This window comes from Antedon mediterranea, chromosome 7 (genome assembly GCF_964355755.1).
Source record: "Antedon mediterranea chromosome 7, ecAntMedi1.1, whole genome shotgun sequence".
NCBI lineage: Eukaryota > Metazoa > Echinodermata > Crinoidea > Comatulida > Antedonidae > Antedon > Antedon mediterranea.
In genome coordinates, this window is record NC_092676.1 from 19,038,670 (window position 1) to 19,062,302 (window position 23,633).

Here is a 23,633-nt window from a genome sequence, read left to right on the forward strand (position 1 = left end):
TACTTTTGTACGACATAATGTCTACCATAATGTAGGCCTATTATAATGTCTAGTCAAACAAGACTAATATTGCTTTTCTGGAAGCAGAAAATACACGTAGGCTTACAGACGTGTATACGGCATTGATGCGCCAGCAGATGTTCTTGCAGATGGCATGGTGGGTTTTAAGTGGAAGATTGAAACATTGAATTATTCGTATTTGTTCTTTATTATTTTATAGGTCTACGGTAAAATGTGTTTTTCCGATTGATAGGTCTTTCGGTGAAAGTATACACATTCTTAATTATCTTAAAATGTTAAAAACCTTTTTCTATTAAAGTAAAGTTGAGAATGTCTCGGAAGTTTTTTTGTTTTTAGAAGAAACGCATGATATCATGGTTCTTCCATGGCATTACTCTGTCAGAGCCATACAAAAATATGGCTCTGTACTCTGTTTATATATAGCGCCCTCTATTACATACTTCTTCTTGTTGTTGTTGCGCGGTTTCTTTAAAACTTTTCAGACGACACGCGCGACTATAAACTCTATCCTCACACACCAACACCACGCACTCATTCTAACAACATTTTTAGGTGTATAAATAAATATTCTGCTTCTTTAATAAGGTAAGCGTAGCTAAGCCTAGGTTAGACCAAACTAGCCTAGCCTACTTGCGAACAACACCAATAATGTAATTCAACAACGAAACTGTAGGCCTACTAGGCTAGGCTAGCCTAGCCTACTAGCTAGGCCTAGTAGGCTAGGCTAGCCCTAGCTAGCCTACTAGAGTAGTAGGGCCAGGCCTACTACTAGCCTAGGCCTAGCCTAGCTAGACTACTAGGCTAGAGGATAGCCTAGCTAGCCTCCTACGCTTGGCCTCTACCAACGAACCATTCCATCCATTATTATAAAGGCCAGAGGAGTGGGCTCCAGCGCTAGGCCTAGCCTAGCTAGCCTATATAGCTAGGTAGGCTAGACTATTTTATTGGGCTACTCTACGACGGTAGGCCTACTACTACTAGTAGGCCAGCAGGGGGCCTATGGTTACTACTGTACTAGTAGGCCTAGGTAAGGTTACTTTTTTTACTACTAGGCCTATAGGGCTAGGGCCTAGCTAGGCTAGCTCGAAGGCTAAACAAATCTGCTTCTTTTTCAGAAATATTTTGGTAACAACTTACTCAAGCCATACTGTGTGTGGGTTGTGTGAATCTCTCTCTAGAATGGCAGTTGCAACAGCATTAAAATCAGAAACAAAAGTTGGTGAGGTAAGAACAACATTTACGTCATACTGTTCGTCATCAGTGTTACTTTTTGTGTCTTCCACCACCTGTGGAAGTTTATATATTGCCAACCTACCATACCAAATAATAACTCTTTAAATGAATAAAAATATTAATTCACATTTAAAAAGCTATCAAGAAATTAAGTGCTGGAAATAGTTGTAACTATTCCAAGGTTGAAAACATGATTAAACTAGTTATTTTTACATGCAAAAACATACAAAAAACAATACATTTTTAAAATATGTAAAAACAGTAAAAAGTAACTGAGTAGGCCCACTCACTACCCCTATAACTTTAAAAAGAATGTTACATTATTATAATTCATTAGTATAGTATGACCTAAAGTGGATCTTATGACATTATCTTATTAATCAATTTTACCATATCTATTTTTAGTGGTCAACAATATTCCCATGCAAGCAGGTTAATGAAACGCAGTCAGCTTTGTTTGTCAAGAAGCTGTTAGCAGTAGCTGTTTCTAACATTACTTACCTGAGAGCAATATTTCCAGAAAGCGCTTACGGAGATCGACGCTTGGAAGGTAAGAATGTCTGAATGAATGCAGTCAGAAAAAAAAATTGCAAATGGCTTCCTACTTCTAAAGCTCGGTCTACACTATCAAACTTTATGTGACAAAAACATTTTTTTTCAAACTAGTGTACTGTAGACAGAGCTTTAGAGTTTTATCAGATAATCGATATTGTTTTTACAACTCTTGTAACATGACTGATTTTGCCCTAACTGAATGCAGAATGTTTCACTAAGCAAATGTATTCAAAAGCATCCGCTTAATTATACACAGGTGTATTCATATTTCCATAGTTCAAATACGCCAAATTCTAGTCCCTTGAGTTTTTTGCTGCAGTAAAAATAGTAACTTTCTACACAACAAATCCAGGCTCATGAGCAGTCATGTGAATCAAACAGCTCAGCAGATGAAAATCACAGCTATTTAGTCTTGGAACATGAAAATGGTAGCATGATTTTTTCTCTGCATTAGATTTACACGACTAAATTCTTCTAGTGGAAAACAGGCTTTATGTTTCAATTACAGGTTTTAAATCATAACTGAATCTTCTGCATTAACCAAATTCATTTGTATTTTAAAATCTGCAATTTTTGCTGATATTTTGACAACATTTTTGAATAAAGCATTTCTTGATAGAATTATTATCTTTGTTTTATAAGTACTACACATAAAAGAGAAAAATTCTATAGATATTCACTATTTTACTGTACAGTATTTATAGAATTAAATAGTTAGAAGTCTTTATGTATTTCAATGAGGTATATTAAATATAGAGTGAGTTTGTTTGATCAAATTAGCATGTTGTAAATAAATAATTATGTTCTATTGCAGATATCAGCTTGAAAGTACTACGGGATGAAAGTTCATGCCCTGGAGCTTGCCAGGTCATTAAATGGGTCAAAGGTTGCTTTGATGCCCTGGACAAGAAATATGTAAGTTTTCTTTAATAGAACTTCAGTCTAAGTCATTAATGCAATTACAGTCCCAAATAGATTTTTACTCTTAAGTCTGTCTACACTTTATGCAACAAAACATGTGTTGTGCCCATATTATGGACATGATGATGTCATATTACTACCATATTTGGGCATATTACTACCATATTCGGGCATATTACTACCATATTTGGGCATATTACTACCATATTTGGGCATATTACTACCATATTTGGGCATATTACTACCATATTTGGGCACATCACCCTTTTTTGTTGAAATATTTTGAAAATGTACAAAGAGTATTATAAATGCTCAGTATTACTATTATTATTTACAATATGAATGAACATTTCCTTTATTTTAAGCTCATTGGTTCGCAAGTAATTTGACCAATCACAAGCGATGGATTATTTGAATTGTTGCTTGTCATTGGTCAACTCGGGTCACTTGTGATTACGTCCTAGTGGGAACCAAGCTTTAGGTGATTCCAGCAATTTGTTTTATTCCCGATTCCAGCAATTTGTTTTATTCCCATGATTTTAATCACATTTTCGCATTATATTAATTTATATTATATTTTCTTTCTCTTAGCTGAAAACAATAGTCATTGGGGTAAGTAAACAAATCATTTTGTTACCAACAAAGACTTCATTACAAGAACAAACCAATTGAAAAATCTTTAAAATACATTCGAAGGAATTTTATATTCAGATTTGTTGAACAGTATAATATATTTATAAAATATAATAATAATAAATAATAATATGATTACCAATTTTGTGTTTTATTTTTTTCCCCCAGATTTATGTTGATCCAAAGCATCCTGAAGTAAGTGAATTTTAATGTGAAAATAAAATATGATTTATACATATATCTTATGTTTACATTTTAGCAATGATAGATGCATTAAATTCAAGAAAATCCCCCAGTATTTTTTTTGTAATGACTTTATGTGGTAACGGGAACTAGAGTGGGCGTTGAGGGCAGGTGGTTGAAACACGAGGTTGAGAAAGAAAGTAGACAATAAAGTGTTGATTCATAAGACTGTGTTTTCTTGCTCTTATTTAAATTGTGTGGATACTACAATTGGCGACGAGGATGAACTATAATATAGTGAGTAAACCACACCCATTTCTGGAATCTCCAGGCACGCCCGTTGTTCAGTGGAAAACATGGAAAATAATATTTCAAAATTACTTGTCGGCTGCTGAATTGGAGGGAGCGTCGGCGGGCCGCCGCAAAGCTATCCTGATAGCGTCGTTAGGTACTGAAGCTCAACGGATTTATTACACTGTTTTGAACAGTAGGGCTACTTCGGCTGCCATACCAGGTGCACAGCAGGCAGCAGATGATGATAATGATGAATTTACAAGAGCATTACAATTACTTGGTGACTATTTTGAACCTAAAATTAACGTGGTAGCGGAGAGGTACAAGTTTCGTAGCCGATCTCATGAACCAGGTGAGAACGTTCAAACGTTTGTTTTAGCTCTTAAACACTTAGCAAGTACGTGCCAGTTTGCTGGGTTGCATGACGACATGATCCGTGATCAGATTGTAGAAAAAACAAACTCTACAAGAGTACGTGAAAGATTATTAATGGAGAAAGACTTGACCTTGACCAAAGCTATTCAGATTGCAGAGAGGGTCGAAGCAGCTGAGAAGGAACGGAAAGCGATAGAGGGGATAGCGGTAAAGATTCCCGATGAACTCAATGCAGTACCAATGCCAGTGTGTGCACAAACACAGGTGAACAAAAGGAGCTACCGTAACAATGGTCCTAATGGGGAAGGAAAAAGACGATGTTTTCGATGCGGGTCACAACGCCACCAGGCAAATTCTGATGAATGTCCAGCAAGGAGTCGAGTATGCCGTCAGTGTTCCAGAGTAGGCCACTTTCAGCGCATGTGTCGGGAAGTTGGTAATGCAAATGTTATGCAGTGTTTCGATGGAGAAGCTAATGGTGAGTGCATGAGGAAGACAAATGTTTCAGTGACTATTCGTGTGAATAATGTGAACCTACCTTTTGTTGTTGATACAGCGTCAGATGTATCCCTGTTAAGTATGAAACTGTTTCAAAGACATTTTGTGCAGGAAGCACTGTACCCAAGTGGAGTTAATTTGTTAACTTATACAAGACAAACAATTAAAATTGTTGGGGAATTTAATGCATTGGTTAAGTACAAGTCAAAAATGGCTACAGCAAAGTTTTTAGTAGTAGACCAAGGGTGTTCTATTTTGGGAAAAGATTTAATTCAAAGGCTAGCGTTAACAATTGATGGGTCAACTATGTCATGTTTGACAATGAAAGTTGAGAACTGTGAGGGTGAGGATACCAATATGGGTTGGGTAAAAAATAAGTTTCCCCATCTATTTGGTTCTGATCTGGGACACATTAAAGGTTTTGAGCATACAGTTAAGGTTAATTCCCAAGTGCCACCTGTGCAGCAAGCACTGAGAAGACTGCCTCTGGCAGTTCGGGACAAAGTTACTAATGAGTTGAATAGGTTGGAGAAGGAAGGAGTTATTGAAAGGGTTAAGGGGGCAACCGATTGGGTGTCTCCATTAGTAGTTGTTTGGAAGAAAAATGGTGGAATACGACTTTGTGTGGATTTGAGAAAAGTAAATGAATCCATAGTAATTGAAAAACACCCTTTACCAAAAATTGATGAATTATTAGATACCATGTCAGGTGCTAAATTGTTTAGCAAATTAGATTTGAAGTCTGCATATCACCAGTTAAATTTACATGAAAATAGTAGAGACCTTACAACGTTTGTATCCCACAAGGGTTTGTATAGATTTAAAAAGGTGTGCTTTGGGTTGGCTTCTGCTCCTACCGCATTTCAAAAATTAATGTCAATAATACTGCAAGGAATTCCCAATATTGGGTACTTTATTGATGATATTTTTGTTTTTGGCAAGACTAAATCAGACCATGATACAGCTCTAAGGGCAGTACTCAATAGGCTTCAAGAGTATGGAATGCGCCTCAATGACAAGTGTGAGTTTGGAGTGACTAGCGTTAAAATTTTGGGCCATGTATTAGATTCAGAGGGGCTTCACCCAAACCCAGAATTAGTTAAAGCAATAAAATGCGCTCCGGTTCCAGAAAATAAAGAGCAGGTGAAATCCTTTCTGGGCTTAGCCGGATACTATTCCAAATTTATAAAGAATTATGCAACCCTTGTACAGCCACTAAGGGATATTCAATTAGGGGAGGAATTTGACTGGAGTAAAAGGGCCAGTGGGGCATTTGCATTGATTAAGCAGAGCATTGTGACATGTCCAGCCCTTGCCCTGTTTGACCCAGAAAGGGAAGTAATTGTGACGACAGATGGGTCGGGGTATGGAATAGGGGCGGTTCTCACCCAGCTAATCGAAGGGAAGGAAGTAACCATAGCTTTCACATCAAGAAAGTTAACATGTGCAGAAAGAAAATATTCCACAGGCGAACGTGAAGCCTTAGCATGTGTGTACTCAATTGAGAAATTTCATACGTACCTATGGGGTAGACATTTTATACTACGAACCGATCACAAAGCACTGACAACACTGTTAGCATCCAGTGGGAATGGCCACAGACCTATGCGTATAGCTAGATGGGGTGCAAGGCTGCTAAATTATAACTACACCGTTGAATACAAACCAGGCTCTGATAATGTTGTGGCAGATGGATTATCTCGTCTGCCATTGGAATATGAAGGGGGGTCCTCGGAACAGAACAATGACATTGCTGCGGTATGTTTAGTAGAGATAGAAGAAGAGTGTTGTATAACCCTAGGACAATTTAAGGCTGAGGTAGATAAAGATGAAACCCAACAGAAAGTGATTAAATACATAGAGTCTGGTTGGCCAGAAAGTAAAGATATGTTGGATAGCAACATACTGCCATATTATAAAGTACGGGAGGAATTAATAGTATTAGAAAATAGAGTTTACAGAGGTGATAGGGTGGTGGTACCAGACTCCCTAACAGTTCATTTAATTTACAAGGCACATGAGGCTCACCAAGGGATAATGAGAACTAAGAAAAGATTAAGGCAATTGTATTGGTGGCCAAGAATGGATACCCAGGTAGAAAATATAATTAAACATTGCATTGTGTGTATAGAACATGATAAAACGATAAAGATTTCAAAAGCTCCAATGACACCCATAGAATACCCATCAATGCCCTGGGAAAAGTTGGGACTAGATATAGTGGGTCCCTGCGACTTACTACCAAGCCAGTGCAGATTTGCCATTACTTTAATTGATTACCATTCTAAGTGGCCAGAGGTATGTTTTGTACCAAAAGTTACCACACAAGTCGTAATAGATTTTCTGTCGAGGGTATTTGCTCGGGAGGGCTACCCATTAGAATTGATAACTGATCATGGAGTTCAGTTTGTTAGTTACGAAATGAAACAATTTCTGAAACAAAGGGATATTAGGCATTTGCATTCTGCTATTTATCACCCACAGAGTAATGGGGCAGTAGAAAGATTTAACAAAGTGTTAAAACAAACAATACAAACTGCATCATTAGAAGGGAAAGAAGTTAAACAATATGTACAGTCATTTTTATTTGTATATAGAAACACTCCACACTCAACAACAGAGGTGGAACCAGCACTGCTGTTACATGGACGAAAATTAAGAAACCAGTTAGATATTAAAGGATTGACACCGCCATCAGATGTGGTGGTTGATAAAACTAAACTTAAAGAACTAGTAAGGGTTAAACAAGAGAAACAAAAGAAATATTTTGATAATCATAACAGTGTAAAATTACCTGTTGTACAGGAAGGAATGCATGTAAAGGTAAAGAAAACTGGATATGTACATAAGGGTAGTAGTTCATTTATGGGGCCATTTCGAGTAGTTAAGAAGGTGGGAAATGCGACTTTTGTGTTGAGTAATAGAAAAACATATAATATTGAAAGGCTGGCTATTGTAAGCCCTGATTGTAAGAAATGGGCGACGCCATTGAATAAGGTATTGATAGATGATTTTGAAAATGAACAACCAGAACATGTAAATGTAGATAGATTCATACAAAGAGATGTAGACCAAGTTCCGTATAGAACTAGGTCAGGTAGAGTAGTAAGGAATCCTAGTAGGTACGTTGAAGAATGTAATTTGTTACAAGGGGGAGATTGTGGTAACGGGAACTAGAGTGGGCGTTGAGGGCAGGTGGTTGAAACACGAGGTTGAGAAAGAAAGTAGACAATAAAGTGTTGATTCATAAGACTGTGTTTTCTTGCTCTTATTTAAATTGTGTGGATACTACACTTTAAGATCTGAGAAGTTGTTGGTCATTCCTGAGGATCTAGATAAATTTCCTAACCTCATCCTCAACCATGTTGGGCCAAGTTATGATTATGATATGTTTTACTCACTGTTCATTCTACTCATCCTAATTCTATTTCAGACTGTAATCGAATCTTACACATTTAAATTTAGTTACAATGAACATGGACCAAACATGAACATATTCAGGCAAGTAACTGTATCCTAAAATCTATTCGCAACAACAAATGTGAAAAGAAATGTTGAAATATCCAAATGTGTGTTGCTTGAAAAAGCTAGTATTGTCTGATCTCATACAGTTAGGCCTGCTTGGCTACTGTACTCTTAATAATCACTGTCAGCAGTCCCTTTTAAAAACTTCAGCTTCAAGTCAATTCTCAGTTTTGTAACATGACATATGTATTGTTTTGTAGCTAGGTCTGCTTAGAATTAACTTCCTCAAACAAAATGTTACTCACACGTGTTACTGTCAATGTCTTTGTAATAATAATAATAATGGCTTATATACAGTGCCTCCTAATGCAAATGTTTCTGAGCACTTTATCCAATAAAGACTGAAGGTAATTCAGGTATACCATTATTATTGCTCTGTTCTAATGTACTGTAAACTCCCAAAAGAGAGCTCGTCAAAAACAGAACTCACATGATCTTGACAACAGCTGACTCTGAGTAAACTAAGAGGACCAAATTAGTTTCTAAAAAGTAGTTCTTAAAGCTCTGTCTACACTATCAAACTTTATGTGACAAAAAAAGCCGATATATGGACACGATGTCATATAGCCATATTTGGCATATCACTACCACACTTTTTTGTCACTAGTTTGATAGTGTACACAGAGCTTTACAAAATTCTGATTCTGAGAAACCAATGTTGCAATATCCAAATGTGTATTGCTTGAAAAAGCTTGTAGTGTCTAATCTCATGAAGTTAGGCCTGCTTGGCCAACCGTACTCTTACATAATCACTGTTTCTTAATGTTGCGTAAGACATTTAATTTTAACCAACATACAAGTAAGTCTTTTCTGTGTTTATTCAGGAATAACAAGAAGTTAACAGGAGCTGCAACTGAGTTGGAGACTAAGAAAGCCACCATTAGACTCCTGAGGACTATCATTGTGTTGACGCAATCCCTCTCATCTCTACCTGAAGATGTTATGATGACTATGAAACTATTTTATTATGATGAGGGTAAGATTTAATATTGCCTAAGGGCCCGATCATACTTTAGAATTTACATTTAAAATGATCGCGTGTGGCTTCCCCTGGGTAAAAAAAGAAAGAAAACAGCTGTTCCAAAAACCTACCTCAGTTGCTGGATTTTTCAATACACCTAAAACCACTAGCCGATTGACCACAAGATAAGGAGCAATTTGACCTTACGTTGGTAAAAAGATGAATAAAATACGACCTTGCTGGGTAAATTTTGTTGAGTTTACATATGTAAACTTTTGTCATCCGAACTGGTCCACTGACTAGTCCCAAGAATAATTACATGTGTAATTGAGTTTAAGAGCCTAAGAGTGTTGGGTAAATCTTGTTGAGTCCGAACGGTTCTTCTGATTAGTCTCAAGTTTCAAACTTTTATCTTTAAACTGGTATTATATTCATTTTTTATTTCTTTATTGTTAAATTAATTTATTAACTTTATTTATATTTATTCTTTTCTAAATTTAAATTTGTAAAGGCAATCCCGTCACAAGATTCTTTTTGGGATTTACCTTCGTACATTTTCTTGTATTATCAGTCGCCATTTTGTTTTTGTTACTATTTGTCTTCTGGACGTGAATAAATGTGAATTGAATTGAATATGAAGAAAAAAAGAGTAATTTAGGTGACACATGTAATTAAGTTTACAGTCCGAACACAACCTTAATCTGAATTTGATATCATACATATATCATTATTATACACTTTGTTACTATACTTGAATGAGTGATAATAATATCGTTTAGTTACCCCATGTGAATACCAGCCTCCAGGTTTTCAAGCAGGAGATGCTGATACCTTTAAGTTTGAAGAAGAACCAATGAATATCTGTGTTGGGGACGTCTCAACGGTAATTTGCTTTTTATTTTTATTTTACTAATGGGACTAAGTGTAACAATTTTGTAAAGGTGGTGAATAATATTTTTTCTTTCTTGAAAGGTTTCAACATTATTAAACAACATAATGACTGAATTACTTTTTTTGTTATCTTTGTCATACACTAGTTTGAGAAAAACAGTGTGATGTGCCCAAATATGGTAGTGTTATGACATCATCAAGTTCATATATGGGCACATCACATTTGTTTGTCACATAAAGTTTGATGACAGAGCTCATACTCTTACTGTATATAAGTAAAAATGTAGGTAATAGTTTTTAATTTATGCAAATTATCCAAATTATTGATGCTTATTACAGGTGTCTACAAGTGTCACACAATATGCTATGTTAATTTTTATTTGAACCAGGTTGGAAATGATATTGTTCTTTTTGCATATGTTTATGTTATATTCCATCAATCAATGATTACTCATTTTAATATTATTTAATTAGTGTTTTTTCTTCCCAAACATTCGTTCTCTGGCGGTCCTTTGAATAAACAAGCCTTTTCATACGTAAGTATTTCACAATTCCTCAAACGTTTCTTAAACAAATAAATATTTAACTTGATTGTGTGACAGCTTTCCATTTTCATTGGATTTTATTACCCTAATATTCAGAATATCAATCAATCGTTCGATTTATATAGCGCCATTCCAACATTCATTGCTCATGGCGCTGTAACATTAAGACTTAATTTATAATTTTAAATCTCTGTCCACATTATCAAACTAGTTTGACAAAAAATTGTAACGTGCCTAAATATGTTGGTGATATGCCTAAATATGGTAGTGATGACATCATCATGTCCATATATGGGCACGTCACATTTTTTTGTCACATAAATTTAATAGTGTAGACAGCTGAGCTTATAAAAAAAAATGTATTACTATTATTGCACAATAAACACTTAGTACACCTATGAATTTTAGGGTGAAAATGCGTATAAAGACAGATGGAAAACAATTTGAGATGAAAGAAGAAGAAGAAAACGTTAGCCAAGCGGAAGTATCAGAAGATAAAGCAGAACAGCAAGTTGATGATGAAGCTATGGATGTAGAGGTTAGTGTATCATTCACATGTGCACGTGGTCATATCACTATCATATTTGGGCACGTATAACACTTTTTTTTGTCAAACTAGTTTGGTAGTGTAGACAGAGCTTTAAGCTCTGTACCTTTCCTCCTCTATTGATATAGAGGCTAGTAAATAATGCTAATAATAATATTGTTCTCAATAACTTGGTACTTTTAATTGTAAACTTATTTAAAGTTACAAACACTATGTGTGTATTAAATTTAATCTTTCGATATAGAAAAATTTGACAGGTTTGGACACGGTTTACCTTCAGAATGACAAACAATCAATTTTTACTAAGAAATATATCACAAGCCCATACACTGTAAATACATTACTAATGAATAACCTAATGAATATGTACAGTATTACCTAAATGGCCATAATGACACATATTCACTATGCACAGGTTGTGCAGGTAGGCATAATGAACCTGTTCCAAGGAACATAGTATTCCTTTTTAAATAACGCACTATGTTCATAGTATAAAATGTGTTATTATTAATTATACTCTAGGGTGAAATAAATGGAACAAAACCAACAGAAGTGGAGTGCCCTATTGAAGGGGATGAAGTGCCTGTTAAAAGCCCATGTGTACCAAGTAGGTGTTGTGATGCTCTTAATAGATCAAATGAGCTTACTAAATTTTGTATGGGGTAAACTAAAAAAAAAGATGTTGCTCTCAGAGAATTCCAGTGTAGAAGTTAAGTAGTTGATTAAGAAATAATTGGATTTGTAGCCAAGCATCATAACCACCAAGCCACAACTCCACTCAAAATAGTCTAATTATTTGTTAACCATCTTCATTGAGATCAGGCTGTCTTTGATTGTTTAGGCAATATGCATTCTCTTGAGTGAGAGAGACCATGAGCAATCTATGTGCTTCATATAATTATATAAGCTTATCTAATGGGTACCATATATTTGTAGATAAAGCCAAAGATGTTGCATTCTCACCTGGTTCTGTTACTGACGATGTTTACGAAACTGCCGACGAAGAATACCTTGTAAAATGCCCCTGTGAAAATAATGAGGTTGGTTGCATTTCTATATAATTATAATTCATCCTTTTTACCATAGTAATGCACTTCATATAGTAGATAATTAAATCAAATAATAATTTACTATAAAAACAATTTATGATTGATAAATTTACTAATTTAAAGATGTTTGTCTGTCCCCCAAAAACATGAACAATTAAGGAAATCAGACTTTTAATAGATTATTTTGTAGTTTTAATAAAGTTAATCACAAAAAAATGTTTTCACTTATAAAATAACATAATAAATAGCCCATTTTGTGCTTCAACTTGACAGTTTTTTCAGGTAACTTAATTTTGTTTAGGATCCAATTTTTGGTCAAAGTGGGTAACTATGTGACATTAAAAGGGCATTTTCAGGAAAAATTGTAATTATTTTTCTGGGGAACAATACATATTTAAGTCATATTTATACTTTATAGAAAACAAATTATAAAATAGTATATACTATGATCTTCAAACAATAATTTATATAATCTAAAAATAAAAAGTTTTTTTATATATTTTTATTACTTGCTGATTCAACATTTGAAATAGAGCTTGCAAAATTGGCAATATCTGTATTTTATTAATCAAATGATATCCTGTTTAATTATATAAGGAAAAAAAGGGTTGGTTGGTATAAATTTATATTTTGAATGTCCTATTGTTGGCCTAAACCCAACAATATAATTATTTTAGTATCCAAAAAATCAAAGCATGTGAGCTTCAGTTTATTTGGCATATCTCTTTATTGTCAAAATGTAAAATAATAATAATTACATTGCTCAACTTATTTGACAAAAAGACCATATAGAAAGCTTTCGCTTGTCTGGATTTGGCCTTATAAATGAAATATAAAGTAATTATTTAACAGACGCTATATAAATGAATATAGCATATAAATAAATTCAAATATTAATAATTAAAACACATAAAATAAACAATATATAAAATCAGATGATGCAATAGAAATGATGAATAGTAAAAATAACCTAAGAACAATATTTAAATAGTAAATAATGAATGGTCAAGATGACATGTGTTTCCTTTGAATAATATAGCCAATGGTCAATTCAGAGAATGGTCAATTTATCTATCTATGTGAACACATTGCAACAGCCTATGTCTAGTCTTAAAATTTTTGGGGCAGAATGCCATAGACAATTTGATACTTCTCAATGTATTATTATATGTTCGTTTTGTATATCGCTCATAATATTTTAAAATCATAATTTAAATTGACTGTTGTTCTAAGTGAATAAAGGTGTTTGTGGGGTGGGGTGTATGATAAGGTAATTTTGTTGTCAATTTCTATACGCCTACTACGTTATTGTCAAGTGCAGTCATCTTTATAGATATTGGACCTGAGGCTGTCCCATGGGTTTCAGAACACACTTACAGATTTGAAAAAAAAATGAAATGGTTGGTTTTGCATTTTCTGTGGTTAAAAAAGACTGAAAATGAAGGAAATATATATCATAAAACTGATTTTGACACATCAACAAAAAACATTATAACTAACTCTATATCTTTGGAATGACTAATGATATACTATTATTATGAATTTGTTTGTGTATTTTGACCATAGGCCTACTTTACCTAGTAAAACACCTCATTGGACCTTTCAGAGGACACAAATTTGTTCTTAAAATGAATGAGGGACTATACATTTTTTAACATCATAGCCAACCCTATTTAGGAGACACCTCTAAAGGGACACTTTGTAGAGCCCAAAGGTGTCCCTCTCCCCTATAAGGGCTATACTATTTACCATTTATCAAATAAAATGTTAAACCTATTGTACTTGCTTTTAGCGCTATACAATTGTATATTTCTCAATGTTCACATTAATGAATACCATAGTAGTATTTGAATTGAAAGCAACAGGAAGCTATATGTAACAGGATTGCTCTCACTGGGATATCAGAATGTTACATTTTAATGAAATTAAGCATAGAAAGTTGACAAAATGTCACAAAATGTTGGACTTTTAGGTGGCTTGTCTTGTTATATTAAATTTACAGATTAATATGACATTGGGTTGTTTTAAAAAAGAAGAAATAAATTGTGATATGTCTGCTAATGTACCTATTGAACATTTGAATGGTTATAATGTCATTTAAATTTAATTCAATTAGGCTGCTTTAATGTAGTTTAATCTGTATCATTGTGTAGGTGTTTCATACGTTCTTTTGCGTGTAGTATAGTTTTATTATACTCGACAAAACGCCAGTATTTTACTTATTGTTGGTTTTGATTTTTTAAGTTATACTTTTTTTTTATCTCATGTTGGCAAAAGACTGTGCATATAGTCCATGGGATTTAGCTAAAAAATGACCCTTTTCTCACACAAATTGCAAGAAAAGGTTTTTTTGATGAAATGTGTTCTTTAGACCCTACTGAACATATCTATCAACGTTAGGACATTTTTCGACAACGGGAAGTAGCCTAATTTGCATAATTAAAAATGGCCGCCATTTTTGATAACGTACTCTGTATCTTGAAAACCGCTAGTCACAGATACTTAATTATGGTGTCAAAATCGTTAGAATATATGTTTTTATATTTACTTTATTGAAAAAGTTTGTCCAAAAATGAATGGAAGTGCTATTTCTAACATTATTGACCTTTGACCTTGAATTCTCATATCTCAGCAACCACTAATCGGAGATATACAAATTAGGGCTTAAATTGTTCAGAAACTACACATTTATATCCAGTCTAATGGCATGTTTTTGCAAAAAATGGCGGATTCTAACATTATTGACCTTTGACCTTGATTTATCATATCTTAGCAACCACTAATCTGAGAGACACACAATATGGCTCAAACTGTTCAAAAACTACATATTTATATTTAGTCTAATGGCATGTTTTTGCAAAAAATGGCCGATTCTAACATTATTGACCTTTGAACTTTGCACTACATAAAATCGCATAACTTTGAAAATATTGTACATATGAAATTATTTTTAGTGTCAAATTATTCAGAACATACATGTTTCTATAGAGTCCAATGACACATTATGTCCAATAATGGCCTATTGTATGGTTATTAACATTTGAACTATATTTGAAAAGCCTTTAAACCCGGAATCTTCTTCATGTGGACATCCATTAGAACATGTGATTTGGCACTCTAAAATGTAAGAGTTGCAATGTTGACTTATTATGTTTAGTTTAAAGTAGGCCATGGTACACTAAATTTATAAGCATAAACTATTGCATTCATCCATAAACTGCCTACAAGTTTACACGTTTGTTTATTTTATTTCTTATCGTTTTCGCAGCTGAAGCTGAATTACAATATATTTATATTAAAAGCATTAAAATTGATGGTTAAAAAATGGTAAAAATTAAACCACATAGAAACATGGTACATACACAATACATTCACGTAAAAAAAGTACAAAAACAAGTAATAAAAGGTTAAAAACTATACACGACTAGTAGTCGTACTGTATATGGTTATTGAAATAAATAAATAAATTCCATAAGAAACTGAGGTTTTTACTGTATACGGCGAAAATATTGCAAGTGGTGGTCAGCCTAATTATGAGTCTCGATAGCCAATTAATTAAACTAAACTAAATATGTTGCATTAATATCGATCTTTTAAAATTCCAGTTGTCAACAATGCGTCTATTAGTAGAAAATGCCTTCTTAATAAGACTATGTTTCAACCTAAAAGAATGCCCTCAAGAGTGATGCTATCCTTAGCAAAATATAAACTAAATAATCTTTAGAAATTTGTTTTTTTAATATGCCATTTAATGGCAATTTAATTTGATCAAAATATAAATTACTAACTTGAAAAAAACGTTAATAAACCTGCAAAATGGCATGGCCTATTTAAAGTATGTACAATGTAACAATATATCATAAAAAAATCATTGGACTCTATAGAAACATGTATGTTCTGAATAATTTGAAACTAAAAATAATTTCATATATACAATATTTTCAAAGTTATGCGATTTTATGTAGTGCAAAGTTCAAAGGTCAATAATGTTAGAATCGGCAATTTTTTGCAAAAACATGCCATTAGACTAAATATAAATGTGTAGTTTCTAAACAGTTTGAGCCATATTGTGTGTCTCTCAGATTAGTGGTTGCTAAGATATGATAAATCAAGGTCAAAGGTCAATAATGTTAGAATCCGCCATTTTTTGCAAAAACATGCCATTAGACTGGATATAAATGTGTAGTTTCTGAACAATTTAAGCCCTAATTTGTATATCTCCGATTAGTGGTTGCTAAGATATGATAAATCAAGGTCAAAGGTCAATAATGTTAGAATCCGCCATTTTTTGCAAAAACATGCCATTAGACTGGATATAAATGTGTAGTTTCTGAACAATTTAAGCCCTAATTTGTATATCTCCGATTAGTGGTTGCTGAGATATGATAAATCAAGGTCAAAGGTCAATAATGTTAGAAATAGCACTTCCATTCATTTTTGGACAAACTTTGTCATTAAAGTGAATATAAAAACATATGTTCTAATGATTTTGACACCATAATTAAGTATCTGTGACTAGCGGTTTCCAAGATACAGAGTACGTTATTAAAAATGGCGGCCATTTTTAATTATGCAAATTAGGCTACTTCCTGTTGTCGAAAAATGTCCTAACGTTGATAAATGTGTTCAGTGGGGTCTAAAGAACACATTTCATCAAAAAAACCTTTTCTTGCAATTTGTGTGAGTTAAAAGTCTAAATCCCATGGACTAATATTGAAAAGAAAATTAAAATTTTGAGGGCAGTAAAAAAGCTTATCAAAATTGTTGAATTATCTGTACTTTCAATATGGATTGAAATATTATATTTAAATATTATATTTTTTTATTTCAACTTTGAAGGCTATTTATTTAATGTAGTGTTCACCATTTCATTGTTACTTGGCAAAACAACATTTTGCCAAGTTTGGTACTGATTTGTTTGTTTGTTAGTATGATAGATAGATACAATTTTTAAGTTATCATTATGAATTTTTTGGTGTAAATAGGTGTAGAGTTACAGAACAATCATGCCTATTGAAATTCAAGAAAATCGGTTCATCAGATATAATAACTTCACAAAATAAAAAAAATGTGTATTCTTTTAAGATTGGCCGAAATATAAAAAATCGCTCAATTTCATGTAGTTTTCACCAGTCCATTGTTTTTGTTTATTTAGGATGATGGGCTAATGATTCAATGTGAATCATGTAAGTATTGGCAGCATGCTGTTTGCTTTGCTGTCATCAGTGAAGATCAGGCCCCTGAAAAGCACCTCTGCAATCTCTGTGTTGATGTATGTTATTTTTCTTTATAATTAAAAACAAAGTATTTATTTTTTGTACTCAAATACCAGCTCTAATTATTTTCATAAAGATTTAATTTTGTGGTATACCAACAAAGGGTAATCTGATCAAATCAAAAGAAAAAAAATGCTTTTTAATAAAAATGAAGTTAGAATGTATTGGAAAATTATTGAATACTGAACAGTATACACAATTTACAGATTATTTTAATGAAATCTTGCATACATTTAGTGTTATAATATTTAAAGACTTTCACAAAATAATTTAAATTCAGTAGTACCTTGGGGACCCAGCCCATTAATAGGGGTTAGTCCTTGTGCATATATTTCCCCCACAAACATTTTATGGGAAGGTGTCCCCTTAACGGCAATGTCTCCTGGAACAGGATATCCGAAAATAGGGCTTCTTCTGTATCGAAAGAACAAAGTACACTATTCCCAAAGATTAGAGGATCGTCTCCCTGTGTGTTGATCTCATGGTAGGTGGGTCCATGGAGGGCCTAATTCGAATTTCCTTACTTTCCAGGTGAAGCTTGAGGACAAATATTAATACCTTTAACTAATCTATTTTAAATGTTGCATAATAAGTTGTTGTACCTATTTAGACTAATGATCCAGAGAGCATGAAGCTCTGTGACTCATTCCTGATTGGTCTAAGTCCTGTATTGATCCAGTCAACATGCTTGTGGCGGAGGACACTGCTTTCGGTTTCGGAGATAAGCCGTATACACGCCCCTAATCTAGCAAAGAAACTGTGCGTTGAAATCACAGTTGCTCAAGGCTTGATAAACCGCCTTGAAAAAGAAGGATACTGCAAAACTACCGAGAAGGGTAAAAGGTTTGTAACAATCATATATCACTTAAAAAAAATTGTACTTTTCTCCAAATGTTGTTATTACTTTTCTAGAACTATTTATTTATTTATTTTTATTTATTTAGGTTTAAAAACACATACAAAACAGCAGCCATTGGCTGATAACGTTTGTTTACAATCAATATACATATATAATTAAAAGTAAAAGAGGCACAATTACAAACAGCATAGAAAAATAACTATATATTATAAAACACAAAATACAATATTATTCGTTCATAAAATTGAGCACGTCATTATTATTATTATTATTTAAGATTATTATTAATATATACATTATTAAAATTATTATAATAAAAGGTCGAAACGGCATCTAGAAAGTGAGAAATAATCATGGAAATCAAACCTATATCAGTTAGCATTAATGAACTTAACAATCGTAGGTATGGCAGACCTTTGGTATCGTTCAGTTCCTATATGTTCCTGTACATTAATTAATGTTATATAACACCTAAATAAATGCCTGTCATTAGATTGGACAATTGTTGGTCATATGGCGTGCAGTAGTACATATTATATAACACCTATATAAATTCCTGTCATTTGATTGGACGAATGTGGGTCACATGGCGTGCAATAGTACGCACTATTCAACGATCGTTAAATAGTACTTTTTGAAACATTTTTGTTTGTTATTTAGATGTTATATAAAACAAATAATGAATGTTTTGTATTCGTGTAATGGTACAAATAATGGCACTTGGTGAATGATGAAAGGTTATATCAACTCGGCTTTGCCTCGTTGATATAACCTTTCATCATTCACCTCGTGCCATTATTTGTACCATTGCACTCATAAACATTCATTATTTGTATACTATTTAACAATGTGTAATTTTACTTTTTTCATAAAATTATCTTACCATTGCACTCATAATCATTCATTATTTTTGTATGATAATTGGGGTAAATTGCAAGCTCAGTGATGCCCTAGGCTGATAAATAAAACAACAACCTGTAGAGTGCGCCACTACAAATGCTCTATTCCACTGTCTAAATCTGAGTGCCATATTTTTACATGGTCTAGCCTATGCATTTGATTCAAGATGGAAGTGGTGGATAAATTGAATAAAAGTTTACTTTCAATGTTTTTTTGATAAAATTCATAATAGAATTTGCTGTAATCTCGTTGTTGATATATCTATGGTTTATTTTCCTACAGGCTTGGAAAAGTAATAAACAAACAAAAAGTGAAAGAAGAAGGATTCAAGAAGTACTTTTCTAGAGGGCAATCAGTAAACCATGATGTACCAGAAGAGACTACATCACTTACTAACCAACAAGACAATAGCCAGGTACGCATAGTATTAATATTTAAAAATAAATTATTTTATTATTTTATGAGGTGCCCTATACCACAAAAAGTCTCATAGTGCTGAAAGGTAAAGGTATTTATATTTGTCCTCAAGCTTAACTGGAAACTGAGGAAATTCGGATTAGGCCCTCCACGTACCCACGGCAGACAGCAGTGCAGGGCCTACCAGATCAGCACACCGGGAGACAATCCCCTACTCTTTTCGAATAGTGTACCAAGTTCTTTAACGTGCACTGTTAAGTACACGGGACCAACGGCTTTACATCCGATCCGAAGGATGATCGGGCAATGAGAGTAAAGCATCTTGCCTAAGGATGCAATTAGTATGGTACAGATAACCTCGAATCCATGCCTATCACATGCTAGTCCGATATTACCATTACACCATCACTCTCCAGCACCCGCCGCAATTTCTAAACGGTCTCCCATCCAGAACGCAACCGGGCCCAACGTTGCTTAACTTCGGTGATCTGACGAGAACCGGTTTTTTCAATGCAGTATGGCCGTATCCACACTATCAAACGTTACGTGACAAAAAAAAGTGTGATGTGCCCATATGGACATGATGATGTCATATCACTACCATATTTGGTGTCAAAATAGTTTGATAGTGTAGTCTCAATGTTGATGGATGATGCTTGTTTTAAGTAATTATGTAACCTTTTAGGTCAAGGTAATTGGTTATACTAATAAGCAATAACATTACTATTACATTACTAGGTTGAACAGTTGACACAAAAAACAGAAGAAATTGCGATTACAGAAAAAAGCCAAACTGAGAAATTGTCACAAACCCGCAGCCAAAGGTCAAAGAATAAAAAGGTAAAGATACATTATTTTTGAAATTAATAGTTAAAACTTTAAATAGTAAATAGTTTAAATTGTTCAGCAATACAATAAATTCATTCAACATTATTTTTTTATTCACTTTTTATTCAAATCTTTTGATAGTCAGCAGCATTTTTCACGCAACTACCAGTCTAATTGTTGTTGATAGCCGAGTGGTTAGGACACTTGACTGTCATACAGATAGACCCGGGTTCAATTCCCGACAACTCCCAGTCCACTCAGCTGTAAATGAGTACCTGGTTGAAAATACTAGGGAGATAAAAGGCGGCGTGGAAAGGAACTGGCCACCCTACCACACAATGTCGAGGCTTAGTACAATGAGCTCCTAACAGCTCATTCCCCTACGTTCAGAGAACACGGGACTCACCTTTACCTTACCAGTCTAATGGTATACAGTAGAACTCTCCATTCAAGGGACACAAGCCCTGTTAAAGGAGAAATGAACAAGGGGAAATATATGTTGTAGCACTGATCCAGAGTTAACCTCCTTAGAGAGGGACACTTTGTTGAGTCCCAAAGGTGTCCCTTTATAGGGGTTCTACTGTGCATAAAAATCAGATACTGAAATGTATTATTGATAGAACCTCCTCTTTTTTTTAGGCACCTTGTAGCCCAACAATGTCCAGTGGCAGAAGAAAGCGTGCTTACAAAGTTGCAGTGTCTGTAGATAATGTAAGTAAATAAAATAAGTATGTATTAATACCAGAAAATAGACGGTAAGTATTCATATTGATAGTGATGCCACAAAACAAAGTGACACACTAAACCATGTAGTGATTTGATGTATTCTATAATAAAAATGCGATTAGAGGTAGGAGGTTCATAAAACACGTAATTTTAGCATCAAGATATTTTCGTTTTGATTTTTAATTTATACGTCTGTACAGCTAAATAAAATTAAATGGTGTAGCATAAAATACAATACAGGTAGTATAATAAGGCTAAACATTAAGTTGACAAATCCATGTCGTAATTAGCGCAGCATCTGTATTCATGTTAGTTCCACTACATAGCATCAACAACGATTGTCATTTATCATGGTCAGCGTTTCTTGCAGTATCACTTTGTTGGCATTGACTGTGCATATGCTGTTTTTGGAGATTCGTTATTCGGCGTTAATAACGGATCAATGCTATCAACTTCAAAACTGTAATAGTGTTTATTCTAGCTATTGTTGTCATGTGCAGATTGTTTTTTGTAGAGACACTATATAAATGATTTTTGTAAGGTCACACATCGATGTTAATAACAATAATAAATAACAAAAATAAATGATTTCTTACATTTTTTTTCCGAAACTGTGCTTGAACACAATGCCAGTGGTGTCTTAACAGATACATAACATATCATTAATCTAGCTTTTTCTGCGGTACGGTTTTAGAGCAGATGTCCAATTTTGTGGAGATGCTAATAAATTAGTTTTTCTATTTTTTGTCACCGTCAATAACTATACTATCAACATTTTCAATCATACCTATATTCTTGTTGTGCAGTTTCTGAGCATATTTGTGGAGATACTAACATAAATAATTTTTTGTAGCTTTTGTCCAACGTCGTTGTCGAAGTTTCACGACTATAAAGTGTGTGATAATTTTATTTTTTTTAGAAACAAAACAAATTTGAAATATCTGATAGTCAGGATGTAGAACCAATGAATTCTGGTAGGAAACGAAGAAAGGCAAGTATTGCCAGAAAATCTGTTGCATTTTGATACTTCTATTTCAAGTTACAGTATTAACTTATTGACTGTATAATTAATAATGTTCACTTGTCTTTAATGACAGTATATATGATGTTATTGTTAATATTTAATAATTTAAAATATATTGTTAATATTTAAAAAAATAAATATTTATAAGATTGGTTTTTTAAAGCACTTAAATTAAAGAATATATAATATAATATTTAATAATATATAAACAATATTTTGGTTGGGATTTGTCCTAAGTACTATATTGCATTTCCCCTAATTTTTTGTTTTTCATAATTTTTTATTTTGTTTTATATATTTTGATATAATACTGTAGTATTATGTAAAACTATTTTAATTGTTTTACTATCTATTGGACACAGTAGTATTATAGTGAGGCTGTTTCTCCAAACATATAACATATCCTCTGCATAGTAAATATACAAATTAATTGGTATATATTCTTCTACAAATACACAAAAAAAACTATACTTCTGTGCAGTTATTAATTTAAAAATGTACCAAAAAACCACCAATGTGTAATACGAATAAGTATGACAAAAAACATCCCAGTTTACCTCCTCTATGCAGTGTGAAGGCTAAGCCAAATAAGTATGACTTTAAAAATATACCCAAAACACCCATACACTATGCCTCCTCTATGCAGTGTGAAGGCTAATCCAAATCGACTTTAAAAATATACCAAAAATACCCCTGCACTACCTCCTTCTGTGTCAAGTAAATATACAATTCAAGATGCAAATAATTTAATCTTTGAAGTTTAGTTCACCATTAATTCATCTAGGATATTTACTGAATTTAGTAGGCCTACCAAATAATTCAATGATACTGAAATTAATTCTAATTTTGGAATAGATAGAACTTTAAAAATAAAAAAGCAAAACATAAGAATACACAATGACGTGTAGCATTGTTTACAATCAGTTCTGAACAGCAGACAGATGTTGGAATACTGTCCCCATGTATATTAAAATCTAATGCTAGTTGTCACACTGGCGATCACCATTTCCTGTGTGCTATACACCTGTTTTACAAATTTATATTATATTGTTGCTGGTGGCTATTTTTATTACAGCATGTTATCTAAAAAGTCTGTTTTACTTTGATGTTTTATTGGAAAATGTAATGATGTTATATTAAATGTATTACATTGTTTACATAATAGTATATGGTATAATATAAGTTATACCATATTCACAATGGGAATTTAAAATATTGTATTATATCATTTTTTTTACATTTTTTACATTAGTTTGATTGTTTTGTTTTTTGGGGTAAATAATTGTTATGTTTTTAAAGCTGTAAGGTAATAGTTAATAATAATTTGTATTCAACATGACAATTTAAAAATATTGGCAGCACTAGTGGGTTT

At 33.2% G+C, this 23,633-nt stretch overlaps 1 protein-coding gene across 1 annotated transcript; it reads left to right on the top strand.

Moving 5' to 3' along the window:
- The first annotated feature begins 534 nt into the window (after positions 1-534).
- LOC140054663 (uncharacterized) lies at positions 535-22,421 on the top strand. The gene is made up of 19 exons (XM_072099737.1): positions 535-606; positions 1,137-1,245; positions 1,660-1,804; positions 2,624-2,724; positions 3,322-3,342; positions 3,532-3,558; positions 8,147-8,214; positions 9,063-9,214; positions 9,979-10,082; positions 10,616-10,626; positions 11,044-11,173; positions 11,705-11,789; positions 12,119-12,222; positions 17,387-17,503; positions 18,118-18,350; positions 19,549-19,681; positions 20,422-20,523; positions 21,151-21,222; positions 22,157-22,421. Exons 2-19 carry the CDS (start codon positions 1,201-1,203, stop codon positions 22,259-22,261), a joined length of 1,755 nt encoding a protein of 584 aa, XP_071955838.1. The 5' UTR covers positions 535-606; positions 1,137-1,200; the 3' UTR covers positions 22,262-22,421.
- Positions 22,422-23,633: the final 1,212 nt, after the last annotated feature.

Coding starts and splice junctions, on each gene's coding strand:
- LOC140054663 (XM_072099737.1), top strand. CDS start 1,201: ATGGCAGTTGCAACAGCATTAAAATCAGAAACAAAAGTTGGTGAG. Junction 8,215..9,062: donor CCAAACATGAACATATTCAG/GCAAGTAACTGT, acceptor GTGTTTATTCAG/GAATAACAAGAAGTTAACAG. Junction 11,174..11,704: donor ATGAAGCTATGGATGTAGAG/GTTAGTGTATCA, acceptor ATTATACTCTAG/GGTGAAATAAATGGAACAAA.